Below are 22975 nucleotides of genomic sequence, written 5' to 3'. Positions count from 1 at the left end.
GTTCACTTTAAGAATAAAAATTTCCTCTGTGTATTTTAGATTATTTGAAGATTTCGATCTTCTCTTTATCGATAACATCGATATTTGAATACAATCGCGGGACTTAAAAAGAACTGCTTCCAAGTCTTTTCAGAATTTTCAGTACAATCCCAGCATAATCGCACACGTTCGCTCTTACTTTCCATGACAATACTTACCAACTACAGTCATGTCTCCGTGATCAGAGACCGTCTCAAAGGCGGGGGCCTCGCCCGACACCTCACATCGATACCTCCCCGAGCTCGTCAGATTCACGTTGTTCAAGACAACCGAACTCTCGGTGGACTCGTCCCTCTGAATGCAAATTCGCGATTACAAGCTGCTGCGCCCGATCGAGCGTGACGCGGAGCCTGCGCGATGCACCACGCAGTGAACAAACCAGATTCTATCAGATTCGAACGAAAAGCTCCTCGCCGTGAGAGATATACAAAGTGCATTGTGCTTCTAGCTTAAACGCAGACGAAAAAAAAATTTAAAAGAATTGTAATAAACGAAAAAATCAATCGAGAAATAATCAAGACAATAATAAATGAACGAGGTCATATTCAACCAAAGATCTTGGTACTTATAATAATATCTTTGTGTGAATCTTACAATTTCCTGTTTGAATAAACTGTGCGCTCGATATTTTTTACAATGAATCCTTTGCTCTATTTTAAAGACTCTGTCTTAAAAGGAAAGTTTTCCTCAAAATCATATCATAAAAGACGTCAAAACGAATAGTCCAAAGTCATAGATCAATGACATGATTTTTATGATGAAAAATACATGATGCGTTATGTAAATGAAGATACAGCTTATTTTTCTGTGGAATAAATAATATGTTTAAAATCTTTCCGAAGAATTTTTTTTATAGCATAAAATCCGGACTTCATGTCCTGTGGTACCCATTATGCTCTACTTGCTGTTTGTGGGTAATTACACAGTGACCTCAACAGCACTAGTAAGTCGTGCAGGCTGTCCGTCTGACTCAATTGGATCAGTTTATTGCTCAGTTTGTTCATTCTGTTATTGTCAGTAAAGCAAAATGTAAAATGTCGTAATGTAATCTCGTAACTAATTCTATAACTATCAAGAAGGGATTATTAATTTCTGTAATTCATTTTATTGTAGCTGTGTATTTATACTTTACAACACTGTATTTAATTTACTATGTATTTTTGCCATAACGTTTGATTAGGAGAGAGAAAACTCTTTGTAAGGTAAAACCAACGGTCAACTTAGGTATACTGAATTTATACACATTGTTGTAACATTTTTTTTGGGGGGGGATACTTTAATTATTCTCATTCATGAAATTGAATTCACTTGCTAAACATTGTGTAAATAAGTAGATAGTTAAATAAGTTATAGATAGCTCAGTTGTTTTGAAAATAGTTTGGATATTCTTGCATGTCAATAAACATATCAATATGTTAATAAATTTATGAAAGTAACATTGAATTATTTCATTTTCCATTTTTAAATATTTTTTTTTAATAAAAAAGGAGACATATTTTTTTCTTAAAATATTCACATCTACATAAATGTTTTAAAATATTTTATATTTTTTTTATATTCAGAAATGTTTTCTCTTTTAAATTTGACCATTATTTACAATTTTGGATTTAGTATAAAATTAGAAAAAAATCGCAAAACTTAGGTAGACAATATACACTGTTAAATCTATAACGTCAAATTTAATTTAACGTGAGTCGCCATTGCTTCTACTCAGTGTCAATTTAACACTATATAGTGTAAATTAACAATATAGTGTCAAATTTAACTATCGTTTTAGTAAAAATAACGATATATTTAGTAGGAGTAGTGGCGACTCACATTAGGTTAAGTTTGACACTATAGATTTAACAGTGTAAAGTCTGGCCAAAGATTTTTCGCGCTGTACACGACATCATTTGACAAAATTTACATAGCACAATTTTGAGTAATTTGAGATAAAATAGGTAAAAAATAGCGTAAATAACTGTATATACTTATTTACTTATAATTATTGCCTAATAACAAAAATAGCAATTAATAATGTTATCCATTACTTATTTATTAAATATAACTTAAATGATATTAAATCGTCGTTATAATGATAATATCTTATTATTTGGGTTATTAACATCTGTATTATTAAATTGCTTATCAATTTAATTTCTGATATTATATTATATTCCAGCTTCAATTTAGAATTGTGTTTCACTTCGTTTCAAGACTGACAAATAATCGACGCGGACGCGCAGTTTGCTCGAATTGGAAATTGAGATCCACAGATATATCAAGATCAGCTTTGACTGAATATAGCCTCTTTTACTTATTTATGTTTAAAAAAAACTTTCCTTCATGTTTGAGCATCACGTGGTTCCATTCATCGTTAATTTCACTTAAACATTAAAGTGATGAAATCAATATTGTGTCACTAGAGATGCTTAAATTTGACGAAGGATCGATACTTTTATCCGTCCATTATTCTCGATAGCGTTTAAATATTTAAACTAATTGTAAGTAGGTATTTCAAATACCCCAATTAATATAAACGCCAGAATATTACGCTCCGTAAGAGGATATTTGTTGAAGACTGACTGTTCTCACTATCATGCGGAGAAGGTCAGGACTCCATTCGGCGCTATTCTAAGCATCCCTAGTTGGTACTCGCAAACTCGCACTCACATTTACGTTTACGCCAGGTACCGGGAACGTTAGCACCATGGGCGCATCTCTGGGTGTATAGCGATAAAATTCGTGGCCGTCCTTGTACCACTTCACGGAGTACAATAGCTCTTTGTCCAAGTTAAAGTTGCACTGCATGCGCACCGTCTCATTCAGTACGACGTGCTCCGGTATCTGCAGGGACGTCATGCGTAGGGCGACGACGACGACGACGACGACTCCTGCAAAAGATTTCAGATTGCGGTGTCGGGAGGATTGCGCGGCGCGCAAGTGGACTCTATGGGATCTAGAGTCTCACCCCCATAGAGTTTCAACTCGCACAGCTGCAGTTGCAGCTGCGTGGGAAACTTTGCGAACTCACATGGGGCCATGACGAAGGGGGGAGGAGAGAGAGAGAGAGAGAGAGAGAGAGAGAGACTTCTGTAAGCTTTTCGCTACGATCGTGAGTTACTTCGTTACTCCGAGTTACAATTTCAATCTTCAACATTGCACGCGACGCGCGATCAGTTGGATGATAATATTTGTATGCGTAATGAGTGCAGCAAAGTTTGCCGACAGTGAGTCACACGTGATTCATTGTAATGAGCGCTTTTCGAATCATATAATGTGATTCATACTCTCTCTGTATGTTTAATAAGAATAATATCTACCCTCTAGGATCACTTGTGTTATTTGGAAACCAAAAAGCACAAGAATAAATAATATCACGTGTGAAAAATGTATATCTTTACTGATTCATTTTTGTTATATATTTTCTTTATATTTATCGTTCTCTATATTTACGAGTATAATATATTGTCTTTATATTTCTGCAAGGTGCAGGAGACCCAGCTAAAATGAATTGATCTAATAGAACAGAGTGTTCTTCTTAGACTTATGATTGCATGTCGAAGAGCTGAAAGCCGCCGCGACTTCGATATCAACTTCGGCGAATAATTGATAAGAACCACGTCGAAAGGGTGGTTTAAAACAGCATACCTTCACGTATGCTGTTTTAAAATTGTAACGGCCTTTGAGATGTTGGAATTTCCTTGACAATACAGTTCCCCATGCGTGTTTCTTTCTTTAAGATATAGCTTTAAGCGCACGGACTCTGTTACACGAATGCACAGTACATGTACTAGATGACTCACACACGGAGAAAAAGACATAGGTGATGGCAAATATAAAAGCGACAAGTATATGCGAGTTTTATCTGTAAGATTAATATAGTTAAATGATGAAAATTTTTTCACTTTTTCAGGAAAACTTAATTTAGATCTACCTCAGACTGGTAAGGCCTTTCCGTTACTTATTGTGTATTTACATTGTCGTCTCACGGTGACACTTTGTCAATTTTTTAAGTTGTGCCACTCTTTTGAAATAAGAGAATAATATAAAACTTGTATAGCTACTGTTATATGTATATCTGCTTTTTTAAATTATAAATAGATATTTTGGAAACAATTGAGTACAGGCGCACCGTTCTGCTCCTAAAAAAACTTATGGGGTGGGGTATGGTACCCGTGAAAGAGCTCGGCAGTGAACGTCATTTTCTTGCTGAGGACAAATATTCAAAATCGAGTGACAAATAACCCCCGTTTACACGGTGAAGGGTAAAAAATGACACCGAATTTTTAGATCCGGCTTACTCACGTCTATTATCTATAGTGTGATATTTCCATCTCTAATGTTTTTTAATATTGTTGATAGTATAATTTATGTATGCGAACGATCGATCCTCATTTGCAACTGTCGAACTGGCAACATAGCACATCATGTAAATTTTCTTGTAATGTTTTAATTATTATTTATTAAGTAATCACCTAAAAATTATTTTATCTAGTAAGTCTGGAAATTTGATGATTTGTGTGGATGAAGAAGTTGATAGTCAGTCTTATACATGCCACGTTTCACTGTTAGGTTATAGATTGTATTAAAAGCATCGACATTGAACGTAATGTACGCAATTTTGACATAAGATAATCTCTGTAGATAGGCTTGATCACGTCTTTTAATGGTTTAATGAATTATTAGTTACACTGAAAAGCATCGAAACGTTTGGAATATTATATTGGATGCATGGACATTATGGATAATTATATTTGAATAAACGACACATCAACGCCAAGTCATCACACATCGGCTCTTATTGGCATTTTTCGTTTATTGATTTACTTCGTCAGAGCCTATAATCTCTCAACTTGTTGAATAATTAGTTACAATAAATAACTTTGAAATAGTTTCCTCAACATTATTAAAATTAAAATAACATTATAATGTTAGAATTATTAATGTACATACATAATATGGTCGAATAAACTATTTTATAGTTATTGCAATAATGTATATTAATTCTACATACAAAACTTGTATTACTTTTATAGTTGCCAATTACTTTTAATGTTGCCATTACTATTGTTTTTCTCTTCTATGAGTGCAGACTGATGGTCTTTCAGTCATAAACAGCAGCATCCTAGCCGAAAAGAGTGTCGGTTTTTTGTTTAATTGAAAAATTTTCCATTTCTAGACAGATATCTTGCTCACGGCCAATTTTTCACGGATTTTAATTGAAAAGGAGTTTAATTTGAAGCACGATTGTCAAGATACATAGCGTCAGCAAATTGAAAGCTGGTAATAGTCTGGCTTTTGCGAGTCAATTTTCGCAAAGAAAAAATCGACCGCGAGTTTACCGAAATTTTTTGAAGGGAGAAAACGTCCGGATCAGTCCATGTGTACAAAGTTTGTTGCAACCGCGAATTGCAAACATCCAAGCGTTCCGTGCCGTAATTGTGGTCGAGCGCAGTAATGAAGTAGAGCGCGCGAGATGCGTTTATCGAAATTCTTTTCGCACACGCACGTGCCTTTTAATCATGCTGAGCGCTTTTGTAGAATAATATGATCAGAGTGGGAAAAGGGAGACGAGTCATGATGCCTCGCCTTCATAAACACAACGTGTCATTAATTAGTTTTTCCCGTGTCATTAATTAGTTTTTCCTTTATGCTGGGGTAAACCGGGACTCGATGATTACGTTAATCGCGTCAATGTTCGCCGTGTTTAAAATTCTGGCGATGATGTATCTTAAATTAAGTTCGCTAATGAGTGGACCAGTGGATGGGATGAGATTGCCCGTTTATATTATCGGCTCTTATCGCGGCTATTCGTGCGCGCGTTGCGCACGCACGCGTTGTCACTGATTCGATAAGCATCAGGGTCACGCAACGCGACGTATCACGCGTTCTGGCATCGCTATTAGAACCGCCCGAACGCGAACACTCTCATTAAGGGTAATTAATATTTTTTCTTTCACGTCTCGTTCAATGGTCCTCGTCAGGCACTCGTGTAATGCGTGTAAAACCATATCCAGATCAAACGAACGAGTGCGATCAAACACGAACGGTTTGCTTTAACGTGAGCAGCCGTACCTAGCGGTACTGTTTGCAACTCACATCGATACGAATTGTTTGAATTTTTTGCATTTCGAAACAAATATTTCTTCGACGAGAATTAAATTTATGTCGAGATACATTCCACTGAAAGCGGAAGCTGACAATAAATCGCGTGTTTTCGAAGTAAAATTCTTTCTATATCTTCATTATATAAATATTTTAAATTAATCTAAATCATTGAATAGATATCACCAATCTCCTTACTTTAAATTTGATCATTTGCAATCGACAGAATTAGGAATGGGTCATTCGTATATATACATACATCAATATGGCCCGGCATTTGTTTCGTTTCGCGAACATGTGTACTTAGGAGAGAGTGTTGGGAGAAAATCCGGAAAAATATTGGGAAAATATCCCCGCGTCTGACCGCATCGGGGTAAACCGGAGTCGAATTTCCAAGCGCACCAGGTGTAAGTTTCCCTGTTGCAATCTTGTCCCGCACCTGATACGCCTCACGATTTTTTGCTTCCATTGTGTCCTGACTGGCGGAAAAGATTGCGAGTCTTATTTATCGGTCATGACATTGTCATGTTTGGGTAGCTAAGAGAACGTGCAATGAAGACCTTTTCTATCGTTTTCTCGAGTTTCTCTCACTATATCTCTCTTCTGCCTTCTGTTATGCTTTGTATCTCGAAGGCGTAAAGCGTGACAAGATTAACGAGATAAAGGGATCTGAAAAGGCGTTTTATTTCTCGCCATTTCGTTTATACCACGAGCAAGATGATGGTGTTAGGTGGCGGAATAGAATGCGACCGTATATTGTACACCGTGAACAAACTTTAGTATCGCGGATTCCTCGAATGTTTAGGAAGGCATTACGCATTAAATTTCAACAAGTAACGTTTAATTTTCTCAATATCTTTATTCAATTAAATCTCCTCAGACAATATTTTGAAATATGCACTAGCATGTATGAAACATGCAAATGAGAATCTCTTGAAGCAATATCTCCTGCAGTAATTCGATTATGTGTTTCATTTGTTATTCCTTTATTATTTTAACTCGGCGCAAATGTAAAAATTCTCACTATTAATAAGTTACCTCGAATTAGTAATATTATGTAAAAGGATTTAATTAAAAGGTTTTTATAATTAAAACTTTCTGTTGGAAAAGAATGAGGTTAAAAATGAATTAAAAGTCGAATTCTATAATTAAATGCCTTAACTTCCGCAATTAATAGATAATGTTGAAGGTATGGATAATGATAATGGAGCATCGAGTATTGGTTCGCAATTATTTGAACTTCTTCCACGTATCTGTCAATATTTGCGTATTCTGCATATTGTTTACAAAGCTGTTTGCGAAAACAAAATATAGTATTGTGAAACACGACGACGGCTAGCTATTTTTGAAATAATAAAATGTAATGAGCAATGTTTTGAAAAACAGCATTACCATAATTTAATTCATTTGTCAAACGTCGATCCCTTTAACGATAATGAGCCCTTCTGTTAAGAGTTGCAAAGATCGCAAATGTGTCGCGCGCGTGTTATCGATGCGGGATATGGCTATTTTTTCTCTCTTTCTGCCATCGAGACAATTTCGAATCCAGATCGGGCAATTACCAAGCGTATGAATATTTAATCGAGCCTTCGGTAACCGGTTGTGCTCAATACAGCTCTCTGTATAATCCCGGACGTCAAAATACATGTATACATCCCGCCGTGCGCGATCAGTAGAGGGTTAAAATGTTCGCGCGCGCTTGCGACGAAGTGAATATTTATGGCTCACGCGCATATACACGATCAAAGCATTGTTCTTTATTACTTTCGCGCATGAAATTCATGTCTGGTCATGAGGATTGTACGTTAAGGACTCGAAGAAACCAGTGCAATCGTCTTTTTAACTGGTTAAGAGATACGGTTGTGTACTTTACGCAAATTAATAGTCAGAATTCTTTTATCTTCTTCTCTGATAGTTTCCCCGAATAGTCTGTAGAAAATCCGTGGTATTCGTTATTCGCTGTCGTCCGTAAATTGATACGGATGCGAGCCGCGGATAAGTTAAAAGAATACGAAGGACTGTCGGCGAGAAGAGATTTATTGGATCGACCATCTAGTCGTGTATTTTTTCGCCGGAGCGTGAAAAAATCGTTACTCAACGGAGCGTTACCTTCTCGAGAAATGGCTCAAGTTAAAGTACCGACGGATCCACGGGTATATACGGGAAGAAATATTGTAGGGAACTGTGTACCGCGAGAACTTACCGGTCCTTATTTCATAGCAAGGGCCAAGGTTGCAGTAGATTTTTCATGTACCCGTCGTTAGACGGATACCTCTAAATCTTCTCATAACTTGGTAATCTCAATATCAACCCTAATTGGTAGTCATGAATCCAGTACTTAGACCCGGACATTTTTTTCAATTACGTGCCAAATCTTCAGTAGCTTTTAAAGCACTTTCTGGTGATATTTTCATGATTTGCTAGGTTTTTAAATAAAATTTTGTAAACATTTTATAAGATACTGTATTACTTTACATCTTATTTCTAAGCATTATTTATAAATTTTTCATGAGCCATACATCCCACCTATGAGTTACCATATATCCCACACTTATGGAATATACGGCAAAAATGCAAAGAGGTTTCAAAAAGTTTTTTTTTTCAAATACAAAAATTAATATTGCATGCTATTATAAAGTTTTTATTGGCACAGTACATTTACCTTAAATATAATTAATAATACCTGATAATAAAATTTTTGATAGGTGTGGCATATAAGTATATATATCGGAGTTACCCTAAAGTCGCGAATTGTCGAAAAATAATTTTAAACGGAAATTATAAGTAAATTTTTTGAATAGACATATATTATGTATATTAGTTGAAAGAAATATTAATTTAAAATTTTGTGCTAGATACTGGTGTAAACAATATTTTCGCAGAAATTAAACACAAGTCTTTGATTGAGACATTTAGAAAACTTGTCGACAGAAGGCAAAAATTTTGTTTTTATTACCAAAACCTAAAGAGATTAGGCTTTGAGAAATAAAAAATATAAAAGAAAAAAGTTTTATTTCCAGTTTTAGTGAAAATATGTAATCATAAATTGAAGAACATTATACATGCAAATTGTATTCATATTTATATTATGAAATTTTCGTAAATAAAGAATATCTAAAACCCTAGAGTGGTAATGTACATAATATGTACATTATATGACAAATCTCATTCCTTGGATTTGAATCTTCAAATTGAAAAAAAGTCATTCAATTACGTTAACTTTAAGCAAAGGTACATTAATTTAAAATTTTGTCAGGTAAATTTGACCCATGCATGGATACCAGTTAAGAAAATTTCAGAGCAAATACCAATTAGGGTTAAGTTGCGAATCCAAATTCCATTAAAATAAGATGAGCTCTTATGAGATAATCAGTAAAAAACAGTTTAAAGTTTAAAGCAAAATTGATTTAAAAAATCTCATTGTTGACATAAGTATTTAAAATTTAATTTGCTTATTTTAAAACACACGGCCGTTTGACGCACTCCCTAAATTGCTCTTATTAAATATAATATATAAATAGAGACGGATATCTGATCGTGTCGTCCGATCGCGTGTCCGATCGTGTTTCACTTTCTCGTATTATGTCTTTCGTACCACGATCTTGTCGAGATCGTGTTCGGGTCGCATTTGAAAGTCACTTTGTAGATATCGCTCGCGCCGGATGCGCGATGAGTGAAAAAGGGGTTGGTGGGAAATAAAAACCGCTCACGAATGTCCGATCGAGCATAGCCGATAAAATGCCTTGCGAGATAAATTAGCCCGCGCCCGTATAAATATTCCTTTCAACTGGCGGAAATAAGCTGCTGCGATAAATTCAATACCGGTGGCCCCCGGTGCTATTCCCGATGCTGCCGCCGTTGTTGCTGCTGCTGCTGTTGCTGCTGCTCCTTGAACCCGATAATTGATCCTCACCGTATGTTGCCTTGTTATTTTCCTAAAGCACCGCGAGCCGATAACGCGGAGTGAAATATGCGCGATGGCCTCGGTCGATTTTACCGGTTAATATCTGCGCCCCTGAATTTAAATCTCCGCGCTCGACGCAAAATGATAGAGCGAAAAACGGGAAGTCGGTTATCGCGCGTCGGTGACGCAGAAACATTTTTGCGTATAATAACGGACGGATGAATGTATGTACGTGACGCTATGCTAATTATCGTGACCGGTGAAATATCGCGATGTCAAAATAATACGCTCGCACGTTGATACGTCGTGTGACTTCAACATAGACGCTCCTCCTGCCGTTTGACAATTTTTTTATTTCTCAACGAGTAGAGCAATTATACACTATTGTTGATATTCGCTATCAATAGCTTTTATTTAACTCTCGAATGCGTCACGTTGTTGATTGGCAACAAAGTGATTAAATATATAGAAAAAAAATAGCTGGCGGAGTGAAATATAGAATGTATAGCCACGAAAGTGAAATGGTATAACAATAAACTGAATAGATGGCTGTTCATCTTTTGTGTTGCAAATAGCTGATTGTTTCGAATTGTTTACGTCACTTGTTGGCTCGCTGTTACACAGTTCTTCATAACGTTCCGTGCGGTTTTTTCGTATTTGTCATCCAGGAACAGACATTTGTAGTCATATAAATGTAGGTATACGTACGCGAAATACAATTCTATTTTTCCCCAATTTGCTTTATGTTTAATTAAGTTTAGATTACTGATAGTCGTCGATACCTAATTTTCCGCGCGCAAACCGAAAGAGTAAACAATTTCTGAAATTACCCTGTTCGCCCGATCGGAATGAAACGATTGCGAACCGGTAGCAATCGCAAAGTCGATTGAATTGTTAATCTCCTGGAGTTCCAAAATCGATTTCCGTCTACCGTGGACCTTAAGCACTCGGCGACTCGTTTATTTTTCGCCGCTATTGAATCGAGAACTAACGAACCTCTTTGAGACGGCGGAGGGACGTTTTATACAGATGTTAGCCCGCTGCTCGTCGGGCAAAATTTCGATATTAATGCAAGACGCGGTTAGAACCTCCTCCATCGTTATCTCGCGTAAGACGCTCCATATTCAGTCGACCGTAACTCGAAAGATTTCAACGCGCCGAAACGAAATCACCGCGTAGAAATAAACAGCGTTTCCTCTTAAATTCGGCATTCGGGCGTACATATCTAGACGTACCTAGAATCTCTACAAATAAGAATTTCGTCTGAAGCAAAATGGCAAAATTAACGTCGCAAACTATATATACAAATATTAACTTGTACGTTGATTTTATCCAATATTAATATTTGTAACTTAACTGATATGAACTGATAAGGCCATACATTATAATTTTAATTAATCGAAATATAAGAAAAAGCCAGATGTACACTGAAAAAGAAATAAATGATATTCTATTCTTTTTTAAAATAATTTGATTTGTTAAAAGTTTAAAATTTATTTACTATACAAAAAATAATTAGGTGCTCTCGGTTGTTTTAATAATAGTGAGAAAGGCTTTTTTCCTTGATTTCCATCAAATTTAAAACGAATATTATAAATTAAAAATAGGCAAAAAAATTGTACGGATAGCACAGAAGATTCAAAAAGTAATTCTTTTTAAATCCTAATATTAATATATTCTTCTTCCGTTTTAAAATGAAAATTTTAGAATATCCTGACGCCTAGCAAATAAGTATCTAAAAATGTCTTGAACACATAATATTCTAATCCAAAATGATAAAGATGTCCGTCCGTAATCCTTAGGATCTATTTTTTTGAGGTATTTTTTATATTCTAGCGGACTGCCGCTAGATAGTTCTAGCATGTCGCAATCTAAAATATAGGTAATCAAGCTCTTTATATAATCAAATCTATATAATCGAAGCTCAGGCATGTCATAATTATTTGTGCGTGTTTGATTCTTACACGCATTTTTATATATATATATATATATATATAGTGTGAGATATAATTATATTTTTATACCAACGAAGCTAATGAATATAATAATACTTTGTAAAATATTTTAATCTTGCAGAATAATAGAATTGTTTCAAGGATTACGTATGGACATTTTTAGAACTATGGATTTGAATATCCAGTGGATGTATGTAGGACACATAATGAGGCTCATTTGACAGTACAGGATATCTTAAATAAATTTCTGGATTTTAACAGGTAGTGTCCCTCGATATCCCACTAACAGGACGTCCTTGTGCTATTAGGATATTGAATATTCACTGAGGAAAATTTCTGGTTGAAAATGAATGAACTAGAAAGTTGTGATCATATCAATTAGAATAGATTCAATAATAAACGATTTATTAAGACCGTACACTGAAAAAAATGCATGAATTCTACATGGAAATTACATGTTTATGACTAGAAAATCACTTAAATTACATAAATATGATTGGAAATTTTCCGGTCATAGACATGTAATTTCCATGTAAAATTACATGCATTTTTTTCAGTGTATAATGTGAACGTATAATAACTAAAAAATAATACCTATATCGGTTAAAACTGGATCTTCAGTGCTTTAAATAATTTCTAGTAAATTTGTATAATTTATGTATCACATTTGTAGTCTCTCGAATTGTGCACCGAATTGGTTTTTCGAATTTAGAAACTGAACTATTATAGTAATATCACAAATTAAGTTGACAGGCAATTTAACAATTTGATGCTCAATTGGCAGATTTTAATGTAATGAAAATCTGTAAATAAATTTATTACGAAAAATATTACCTATAATAGATTCAATCAGAAAATTCTGACATCTTTGTCCATTTTCAACCAGAATTTCAATTAATGCAAGAGATTCTTTTTCTAGTAAAAATAATAGAGACCCTCTAATAAGAGTCTGGACACGAGCCGTTGTGTGTGCAGGGTTTTTAGTTTTAGCAAAATCACGCAAGACACACAGGACATACATTCATTATTTCTTTCTCTTTTTCTTTCGGTTCTATGTTTTTGTTATCTCTCTCTCTCTCTCTCTCTCAAAAGTTGCTAAAACATGGCAGAATCAAAACTGGCTGTTTTATGTCTAATTTTATTAAGCTTCGTGTCCACGATGCTAGAAATCGGTCCGTGATCTTGAAAGAAGAAAGAATTGACCAATACTATTGGTCATGTGACCAAATTATTCAAATGTGATTTATTAATTCTTTCTCTGTCCGAAAACTCGAACCGATTTTTAGTATCATGAACACAAGGCTTTTTATACATAGAAGGTCTCTTTTAAATATTGCTTCAGAGCCAATGAAAAATATATTGTTCAGATTCTTACTTCTAGAAACTCTAGAGTTGATATTCATAGTTGGTTCTTATTTCAAGACCATTTTAAGTAATATTTCAAGATGCTAATATGACTCTTAGTCTCTAATAATTTTAAGATGTCATAAACTAATCAGAGAGCCATATTAGCATCTTAAGACATTACTTATTACATAAGATTATTCTTAAAATAAGAAGCGATTACGAAGGTCTAGGCGTACTTGTGCTCGAGTGAAAATCCGCCATTCCTGATTCATCTTCCTCGCTATCCATCTCTTCTACGAGAGAAAGAGAACCCGCGGTGTACGTTACACGATTTTATTTACGCGGTCTCATAACGTGCAAGGTACACGTCCCGCAAGGGTGAGAGTGGGTCGACCGCGCCTGTCCTAAGACGCAAACAAATCTCCGGAGCTTTCTCGCGCATGTAAATACAAAGCCGTCGTACGCGTTAAGCCGCTCGGGCACGCGCAGGAAATAAATTGGATAAAAGCGGGCGACGATTGTCGCGGCTTCTCCCGTCCCGACGAGGATGTCGCGCACGATGTGTGTGCGTGGCGCGCCTGTACGTATCAGTACATATATGTATAAGCGCGTTATCGCGATTCTCGTCCCACGATATTACTCCGCACTCTGTAAATTTGCCCCGCTCGCGCTAATGAAACATTTACCATTACCGGCTTGTATCTTTTTAGCCCATCGAGAGCGACGGTGTGGCGCGGCGCGGCGACGCGGCGCTTTCGCTCACGCCGATCGGCGCGACGCGGCGCGTTTGTTAGCACGTGCTCGTGACGGACGCGGACACGGTCGATTTAATTAAACGCGATTGGGGAGGCGTGTATAGGAGAACAAGGAGGATCACGCGACAGAGAGAAACGACGTTACGACGAAGACGACGGTGGCGAGGATGCGGTATCGGCCGGATGCAGCGAGATATTCATTCACGTCCGTCAACGCGTGCTCTGAATCCATTTGAATGCGCCCAAAAATCGTGGAGCATTCGTGCGCGTGATTTACCACTGTAAATCAGCCTGTAATGCGAGAATTAATCCCGCTGCTGAATGTATCGTCGGCGAGAGATTATAAATTTGTTCGCGCAGCGCGAAGCGGGTGTTAATCCGTAACTGTATCTCCGGAGACTTCCAGATTTTAGGAAATCCCGCCATTGCGTGATCCTCAAAATAGACAGCGAAATGTATGTATATACACGTTGCGAGTTAGATTTATGTGTTTATTTAAATGGGTTTTAGGTACCTACCATCGGGTAGATGCACAGCGCTAATTCACGCCGCTGATAATCGGTCACGTTTATTAAATAATCATTTCAAATCTATATTAGGACGTTTCGCGTGTATGCATTTATCTCGCAGGAAAATGAGTCACGAGAGCGGAAATTATTTAAATAGTCGATCCACCAAAATCGAAATGCACTCCCGAACCCGCATCCATGGCCATGTTTCAACGTATAGGCGTGGAATATTTGTAATTGAAATGCATATGCCGCATTAGTTCCATTATTAAACACATTATATGTTATTAGTCTATTCGAGCGTGTGATTGTTTTAATATCTAGCGTGTAGGTATACCTATTAGTGTCATAGCCATACACAGATTGTAGGATGACGAAAAAGTTTGGCCACAAAATTTTGTGTTTATCAAATCATTAGTAACGTATATTTAAAAAAAAGCAAACTTTGGACTGTTAGATATATCTTATTAAATATTTACTAAAATCATTATGGTCACCTTTAGTCAGTAGTTTTAAGGAACGCTTCAGGAACGCAAAACGTTGCAACGATGGTATAATTATACATTCTCCCAAGCATCCAGTACAGCGATCTTCAATTCACTGATGAAAATTTTTCTGTATAAAGTTTGTACAGAATTTTTTAAATATTTAATAAGAAATATAACCAATACTCCACACTTTGTTTTTTTTAATATATGTGTGTTACTTTACCCATAAATAAACATACACACAGCACAGACTTTCAAGGAACGTCTTTAAAAACGTTCAGAGGATATCTCTTGAAAAATGCTGTATAAGTACTGAAAGATGATTTGGTATAAACAATAAAACTTTTATAGTAAAAATGACGACAAATCACGTTAGCTTGCTACTTGGATTTGAAATCTTTTGGTGTAAAGTTTTTTTGGCATTTAATAAGATGTAACTAACACTTTCTTCACAGAATTTGTTTTTTTTTAAATGTACATTATTACTTAGATAGCAAACTGACATTATTTGTCGCTAGTTTGATATCAAAATTGTTAACGGTAATCTGGAAAATGATTTGCTAAACACACAAAATTTTGTGGCCAAACTTTTTTGTCATCCGGTAAATTCTTTGCGACTTGTGATCTCGTAATAGAAGAAAATCCGACGTATGTATATCAGTCGGATCTCGTAGGTAGAAGAGGAAGGAAGAAAGAAAGGAAGAAAAGAGGAGGAATTGCGCGTTCGTTGCTTATTATTTTATCTGCTCGCTCGCTCGCGCTATGTTAGCGTGGCTCCGCGACCGTGCACGCTGTTTTCCCTGTTCAAGCACACAAATATTGGAATTTCCCGTGTAATAAGGGCTCAACTGAGGAAAAGAATCTACTAAAGTCAGCCATCCGTGTACGAATGGATACGCGTTGTGAGAATACAATACAGACGTCTCGAAAACGGCGTAAGTCAAAATTACGGCAAACGATGAATATAAAAGAGGAAAATGATGCAGAATATAAAAGGTAAATCGATTTCTCAAGTATAACAATATGAGTGACAAGAAAACGTAATTACGCGTTTCATTGGCAGATATTGTCGAGTCCGAATGTTTCGTATAAAATTACACAGTATAACATGTAATTATTTAGTAATATAACATTCAATTCCAACGACCTTGCTTTGACATATTTATCCTTTACTTCAAAAGTGCCACAATTCTTTCAAGAAAGATCAAGTTTCCCGGAAAAGGGGAAAAATTCTCTTTCATCTTGGCAGAGAATTTTATAACCAAATAATATCGGCAAGAGGAACATATTCCTGACAAGATCAAATGTCATTTTTGTCATGTTCGTTTCACAATCCTAAGAGACTACCGCTTTTTTAAGGTGTGATTTTAACAATTTTTTATGAAGTTAAGTTAGTTTACTTTTAATGTTGACACAGGGTAATGTTTACTTAACTCATTCATGATAGTAATTCGAAGATTGCGTTTTTTTTACTTATATCACTTTTGAAGTAAGAAAACGATATGCTGTCAACGTTATGACTTGATGATATCTGCCTAATTATAAGTAACAATCAAAAGATTTTAGATAGCGCTCATTGTTTATTAAAAGTTACTAAATGAAATAAATCATACAAATATCTTTGACATTATAAAAGAATTGAATTTTATCTAGCATTGTAATTTGAATACTATTGTACATAGAGATGGGAATTATTTGAAATAGATGCATTTAAAATACATTTTTTCAGAAACTATTTTACATTTCCATTTAAATGATTTTTACAAGCTATTTTCTATTTAAAATACATTTATACGTTGGCACTAATAATTTTAGCAGACTAGCGTGATTAACGTCGCACTCGACGTGCGATATCCAACAAGTACATAGCTTTTTTAAACAATCTATGGACTCCATTGAATATCGCTCATCGCGCGGCAGCTGTTAGGCTACCATAAGAATGAGCCCATGTCCGTATTAATCACGTCTGCGTTGTGTGGTGTCAGCCACACATACAACTATTTTCCTATTTTAAATAGATTTGGACTCCATTTTGACCATCTCTGATTGTACATTGTTTGCATATTTGTATATTAAGTAAATGTCTGGGCAAGAAAGGGGCTCCATTCCTCGAAAATAAAAATCGGAGCGTAAGTCGAATCGAGTAAATCAAATATAAAAAGAGAGTGGTAGATTTGAAACGAAGCTTCTAGAAGGCGGAAATTGAAACAACGAGACATAAGAAGCGTAAATACTTTTTTTTACATTTCGATCGTTGTTTTAATTTTCATCATTTAGAAGCTTCGATTACGCTTTTGTTTCTCTCTTTTTACATTTGACTTACGTTCCAATTTTTATTTTTGCCAAGGACTCCGAATCTGCTTCTGCATCTCCATCGGAGAAAAAAAAAGTCTCATCTATTAATTACTCACTCGGGTAACAGTATGAGTGTAAAGAAGGCATGATTACGCGTTTCATCAGTGGCCTTAGTCGAATCCGGACGCTTCGTATAATGTTACACGATATAACGCTTCCTGACAAGCGTAAAAAGTGATAAAACGCGATCGAGTTGCCGTAATTAATCACGGCGTAGCACCGCGAACAGCGGGATGCCCGGGTAAGTACATAATTTTGACATGCCACGATGATAATGCTTTCCGATAGATTTGCTTCGCGTATGTAATTAATGGCCCGCGAAAAGGAACAAGTTACGCCACGCAATGCCTCATCACTGTCTATGAACGAGAATCTCGAACTATAGACGGACAAAACATTCGCGCAATAATAATTATATTCGATACATGTATCAATCTTTATTTTTTATTTATTGAGGAAGAGGCTATTGATTGTAAAATGTTTTTACACGATTTCATAGACTTTCTGGAGGTCTCATGCTCGAAAAATATCGTATACGAAAATACTACAGTATACGCGTTACGTACATTATCTTTTTATAGATGATAGGATAGGGTGGAGCTCTCTCTCTCTCTCTCTCTCTCTCTCTCTCTTTTTCTCTATCAACTTTAAAGTGATATGAAAATTAACAGAAAAATGTCTCACATATCCAATTACATTTCAAACATATTTATTTATTCAAACATAATGTAACCTCTTGTAAACATAAAAATTAACATACAACAGAGAAAAACATAAATATCTTAACTAATGCAAAATGTACATATATCAAAATCAGTGGGGTTATTCTCATTAAGGAGAATTTTCCCAAAAAACGAATAATGCAAGAAAATAATTTACATTATTAGAGGTAACTTTTACACTACCATCTTAAAATTCTAATGAATATTCAATATAATTTTTATTATAAAATTCGCTCATGTACAAAAATTATGGCTTAAATATATAAAGATTTTACTATTGAAATATCCATAGAAATGATGATGTATTTATTTTCGACCACAAAATCTTCAACATGGTAGCAAACTATTTCCTTTGCGTGCATACAATTATATTATTCAAACACGACTGCTTCTTAAAAATGTAAGTACAATCTTGAAATGTTAAATATTTGGTGTTTAAGTATATGTTATTTGAAAATATAAACGTTATCACTAGCTGCGAAATAGTCCTATGAACGAAAAAAAAAAAAAATCCACCCTGTCCTATAAATTCGAGATTGTAAATCTCAAGATATATTTTCTTTTTTACAACGCTTGAAAATTCGATTTCGAGATTGAATAATTTTTCGCTGTCGTTTTATTTTATTATTGCACTTAACCGCAATGTCGAGATGTCAAAAAAGTAACTTAAATCAAGACTCATAATATGGGCATGAGCTGGAATAGCGACTATAAAATTATATATTTACATCACAAAAAGTAGAAAACGTCTGCGAGGGGACACGTAGATACGAGAGTGTTAATCATTCGAGCAAATGGGCGTGTTAAACGGTATATGCACTCCTTATCTGGGGCATCACAATATTTTTTCGCGGTTTCCGCGCTCAAATAATATGAAATTAGAGGTAGCGGGGATAGGACAGAATGTCCGGACAGATAAAAGAATTTACTACCTTCTGGAGGCAAATTGCCCCAGCCGTAAAATAAACCCGAAAACTGGAAAAAATACGCAAAAAGTGTAGTCGCACCGCGAGTCGAGCGTTAAGCGCGTGTTACGCGCCATATTGTCGAGCACAGAGAGCGAGGATCGAACTGGAAAACGGACACACATCCATGTTTGATATATCATATCTCTTTTCTTTTTTCATTTATGTATATATATATATATTTTAAGTATTCTAAAAGATTTTAAGGAGTGTTTTTCACATTTTAATTCACGACGAGAGAGAGAAAACTCCACATAACTTAGTTTATGTTCGAAATGGCTTAGTTTCAAAGATACTGCACTGGATGTTAAAGTTGAAGGAAAATTCGTTTTTTCCAAAAATTTCAAAAACCACTCAGGTTAGTTTGATGAAATTTTGTATAAATTTTAAAGACATGAAAGCTCATTTTTTTGGGCCATACATTATTTTTTTATTCACTTAGGAGGATTTATGAATAAGCGAGTATCTCTTTGAAGCCGTTTCGGACATATATAGTCGTATGAACTTTTCGTCTTGAATTAATGGGAGAAATCACCCCTTGAAGTCTTTTAGAATACTTAAGAACCATCCTATACATATACATATATCCTTAGCTCCTTTAATTGAACAAATAAATCAATTTAAGTTCTAATTAATAAATCAATAAATAAAAGCCTTTCAAAACCATCACAAAGTATTAATGTGTATATTATTATTCTTTATTAAATGTGACAAAAAAATATAATATATACGTTTCTTTTAATTGAATAAAAAAATAATGTATGTATATATAAAATCAAAGTATATATTACAATTTTTGAGCGATATATATGTATTTATATTCTTTTTATTTATTTACGGTCATATCGTAAACCTGTACGGCGCATGCGGAGAGAGTGATGAGCAGAATTACCCCGACAAGTGATTCTGTTTATTTTAACGACGCGCGGGGGCTCTCGCTTTAAAACTCGCCGCATGCGAAACAGCGCGTCTGCGATATACATACGTTTCTCACGAATAAAAAAAAATAATATGCGCTCGCTTTGTTATCTTCCGACAACGGCGAGTACGGCGACGTGCGTGATCACGTACCGCGGAGATTCGAGATTATGAGACAATTATTAAACAAAGCCCGTCCACCCTCTCCTGTCTACGACATCCGTTATCGATTTATGCGACCGTCACCTTTGGATAAAGCAAATAAAAAGAATATAGATGGGAAAATTCATTCAGCACGAGAAATGGAGATTATCGCAGCTGAACAAGATTTTACATTGATAATAGTATAAAATTTAATCTTATCGAGTTTCGAATAAAGTCAGATTCATCTATAACAGAAAATGGATTAAATTAAATAAATGAATTTATTAATCAATTCTCTCTTAAACTTGATGGAACTGAGCTTTTATAAGAGCTTTTATGAGTGCTTTTATAAGGGTATCACGGTGTTGGCGTGAAATTACAAAAATCCATGTAATCCATGAATCAATTTCTATTTTTATATTTTTGTATTTTGGAAGAAGATCATTGAATTCTGTTGTGCGAGAAGAATGACGAGACATTCGTGTGACAAGCTAATAAATCTCGTCAGAACATAATTAAGTTTGCCGAACGTTATATATTAAATTATGCGCTACGTTGCGCACGGAACGCGCAATAAAAAATGTAGTATCTTTGATTACTGTTTTGCATGGAGATTCGCCAGAGCGGGGGGTAACCAGAGGGTACGGGACGAGAGGGGAGAAAAGAGAGTGTGCGTGGTATTGTTTTATTTAAACGAAGAGCCGTAGCCGTATCGAGCCTCTGCCGTTCGCCGGGCTTTATTGGAAATTGAGCCAATTATGGTACTTGGGTTAACGATCCATTGTAATACAGTTTCGCGGACGCTATCCCGAACAAAATCCTCGTACGAGACGTCGTAACGTAGATTACTTTACGCAGAACCGCGCTACGGTGCCGGTGCAGGTGCAGGTGGAAAACGTCCTCGACGAGACACTTGACCGTCGTCATTGTCATGCTCGAAGGAAAGGAAACCGCCGCGCCACGCCGCACCGGCCGCGAAGTGACGACGATAAGCGAGAAGTCGTGTTCTTTCGGCTTCGACCGGGCGCGGGCGAGCCGCGATAGCGCGCGTTAACTCTCAGCTCCACACACACTTTGCCATCGGGGGTTTTGGTTCCAACGCCGCGATCGCGGTTCAAAGTTCAAACTCGATTTAACTTTGAAATCGGGTCCGCTCGCGTTGACCGGTCGATGGCCAAGTGCCTGCACCGACGCTCCTCCGCGAGTGTCCCGAGAGTTCGGGCTCTCTAATTGTCGTACCGCGATATTGGTCGTCCTGACGTTTTTACGCAACGTCGCCCGCTCGGGCTAATGCGAGGCGAATTTATGTGTTTAACGAGGCGCACGCGGGGGTTAAACGCATGGCTTACTTTTTTTCTCTCTCTCCCCCCCCCTCTCTCTCTCCGCTGCCGCCGCTGTACGAATGAAATTTCCACGATTCGCTTTGGTATGAAATACTTTGAATAATTCGTGACGCTTGTTGGCTAGGGGATGCAAAAGCGAGCTATTTTTTTTTTTTCGATATCGTCGTTATTTTAGGCTCGCTTCTACGTGGATTTCAGAGGGGATTTCGCAAATGGTCGTTTTCTCCGCGTGAGCGGAGATTCTTCGTGGTGGATTTAAGGATAAAATGAGGATTAATTTATAAATATTCGATTTTCGCTCTCGGAGCGGATGAAATTAGAAGATCGGGTCGTTGTAATAAATAACAGACGTCCTGTTATTTTGACTCGAGAATATCATATTCTGTATATACCTATTTAGCCTATATATATATTTATGATATTCTATTTTTTACGATGAAATATTACTGTCGTTTTGTCAATAAATTAGACTTGTTCGACTTTCATCTTTAAAATAGTTATCAAAAGGTGGGAGATATTTTCTTCCATGCGAACATATACCCGATATGTAAATTTCAGAATGTATAATGTAGCGAAAACATTTGTACGAATAGCCTAGTCATCCGATAACCGGCCACGCGTATCATCGAAAAGTGTGCGCAGCCGCGATATGTTAATTCTCGCAAACACGATAATAATAATTTGCAAACGCGCGGTTCAAATACGCAGATCGGCGCGCTTCAAGATAATATAACCTCGGCATATATATATATGCATATTGCAAATAAAACAAGATATACGACAATGGCCGGTTAGAAATAACATGTATTTTCAGTGAAATTAATACTTATTATATATTAAATTAACATGCGTATTTTATTCATTTGTCTTACGTTTCAAAACACATTTTTATATTATTCGTTCATTTACGCATAAATTATGTTATTTTAACACTAAGAAATGTTGAATATCAATTTAACACACTCAAAAAAGTGATCTTGCAGTTATAGCAAAAATTATCTAAGTACGAAAAATTAACTAAAATAAAATAGATAAATTCTAACGAGTACTGCGATATTGGATATGTATTGCATCTAATCATATAGATGACAGAGATAGAATTTAGATTTGTGCTATAAATTCTATGTGTATGGTACATAATTTCCTATCAGATACAAAAAACAGCGATAATTCTAGCTGGAGCAGCAAAATATTTGTTTGCGTGCAGATATTCAAATAACGCAATCACATTGTGTTAAATTAATACATGGATATATTAATAATTCAACACAATAATTTTAATAAGAACCGGTTTTAACACAAATACATGTTTTTTGTATAATAATGTTCTCGGAAATCTTAATTACCTTTGTACGAACGTCACGTGACAATGCGCACTTAGCAGCCAGCCGGCTGGTAAGACGCGCTAAATCGCGGGTTTATTCCGGCCTGCATGGCCGAT

At 35.9% G+C, this 22975-nt stretch overlaps 1 protein-coding gene across 2 annotated transcripts in view; it reads right to left on the bottom strand.

Annotated features, from left to right (window-relative positions):
• Positions 1 to 22975, bottom strand: part of LOC108729484 (cell adhesion molecule 2) — a 30217-nt gene that overhangs the window by 3980 nt on the left and 3262 nt on the right. The window contains exons 2-3 of one of the 2 annotated variants that reach the window (XM_018458630.1): positions 2695 to 2915; positions 198 to 333 (exon numbers count right to left, since the gene is read on the bottom strand). In XM_018458630.1, coding sequence (XP_018314132.1) covers positions 198 to 333; positions 2695 to 2915 — 357 coding nt within the window. The remainder of the gene's footprint in view (positions 1 to 197; positions 334 to 2694; positions 2916 to 22975) is intronic. The other variant, XM_018458631.1, reaches the window with a different exon arrangement.

This window comes from Mycetomoellerius zeteki, unplaced genomic scaffold (assembly GCF_001594055.1).
Source record: "Mycetomoellerius zeteki isolate Tzet28-1 unplaced genomic scaffold, Tzet1.0 scaffold74, whole genome shotgun sequence".
In the NCBI taxonomy this organism is placed as follows: Eukaryota; Metazoa; Arthropoda; class Insecta; order Hymenoptera; family Formicidae; genus Mycetomoellerius; species Mycetomoellerius zeteki.
The sequence above is the reverse complement of the archived record's forward strand: the minus strand, read 5'-3'. Positions and strand labels throughout refer to the sequence as shown.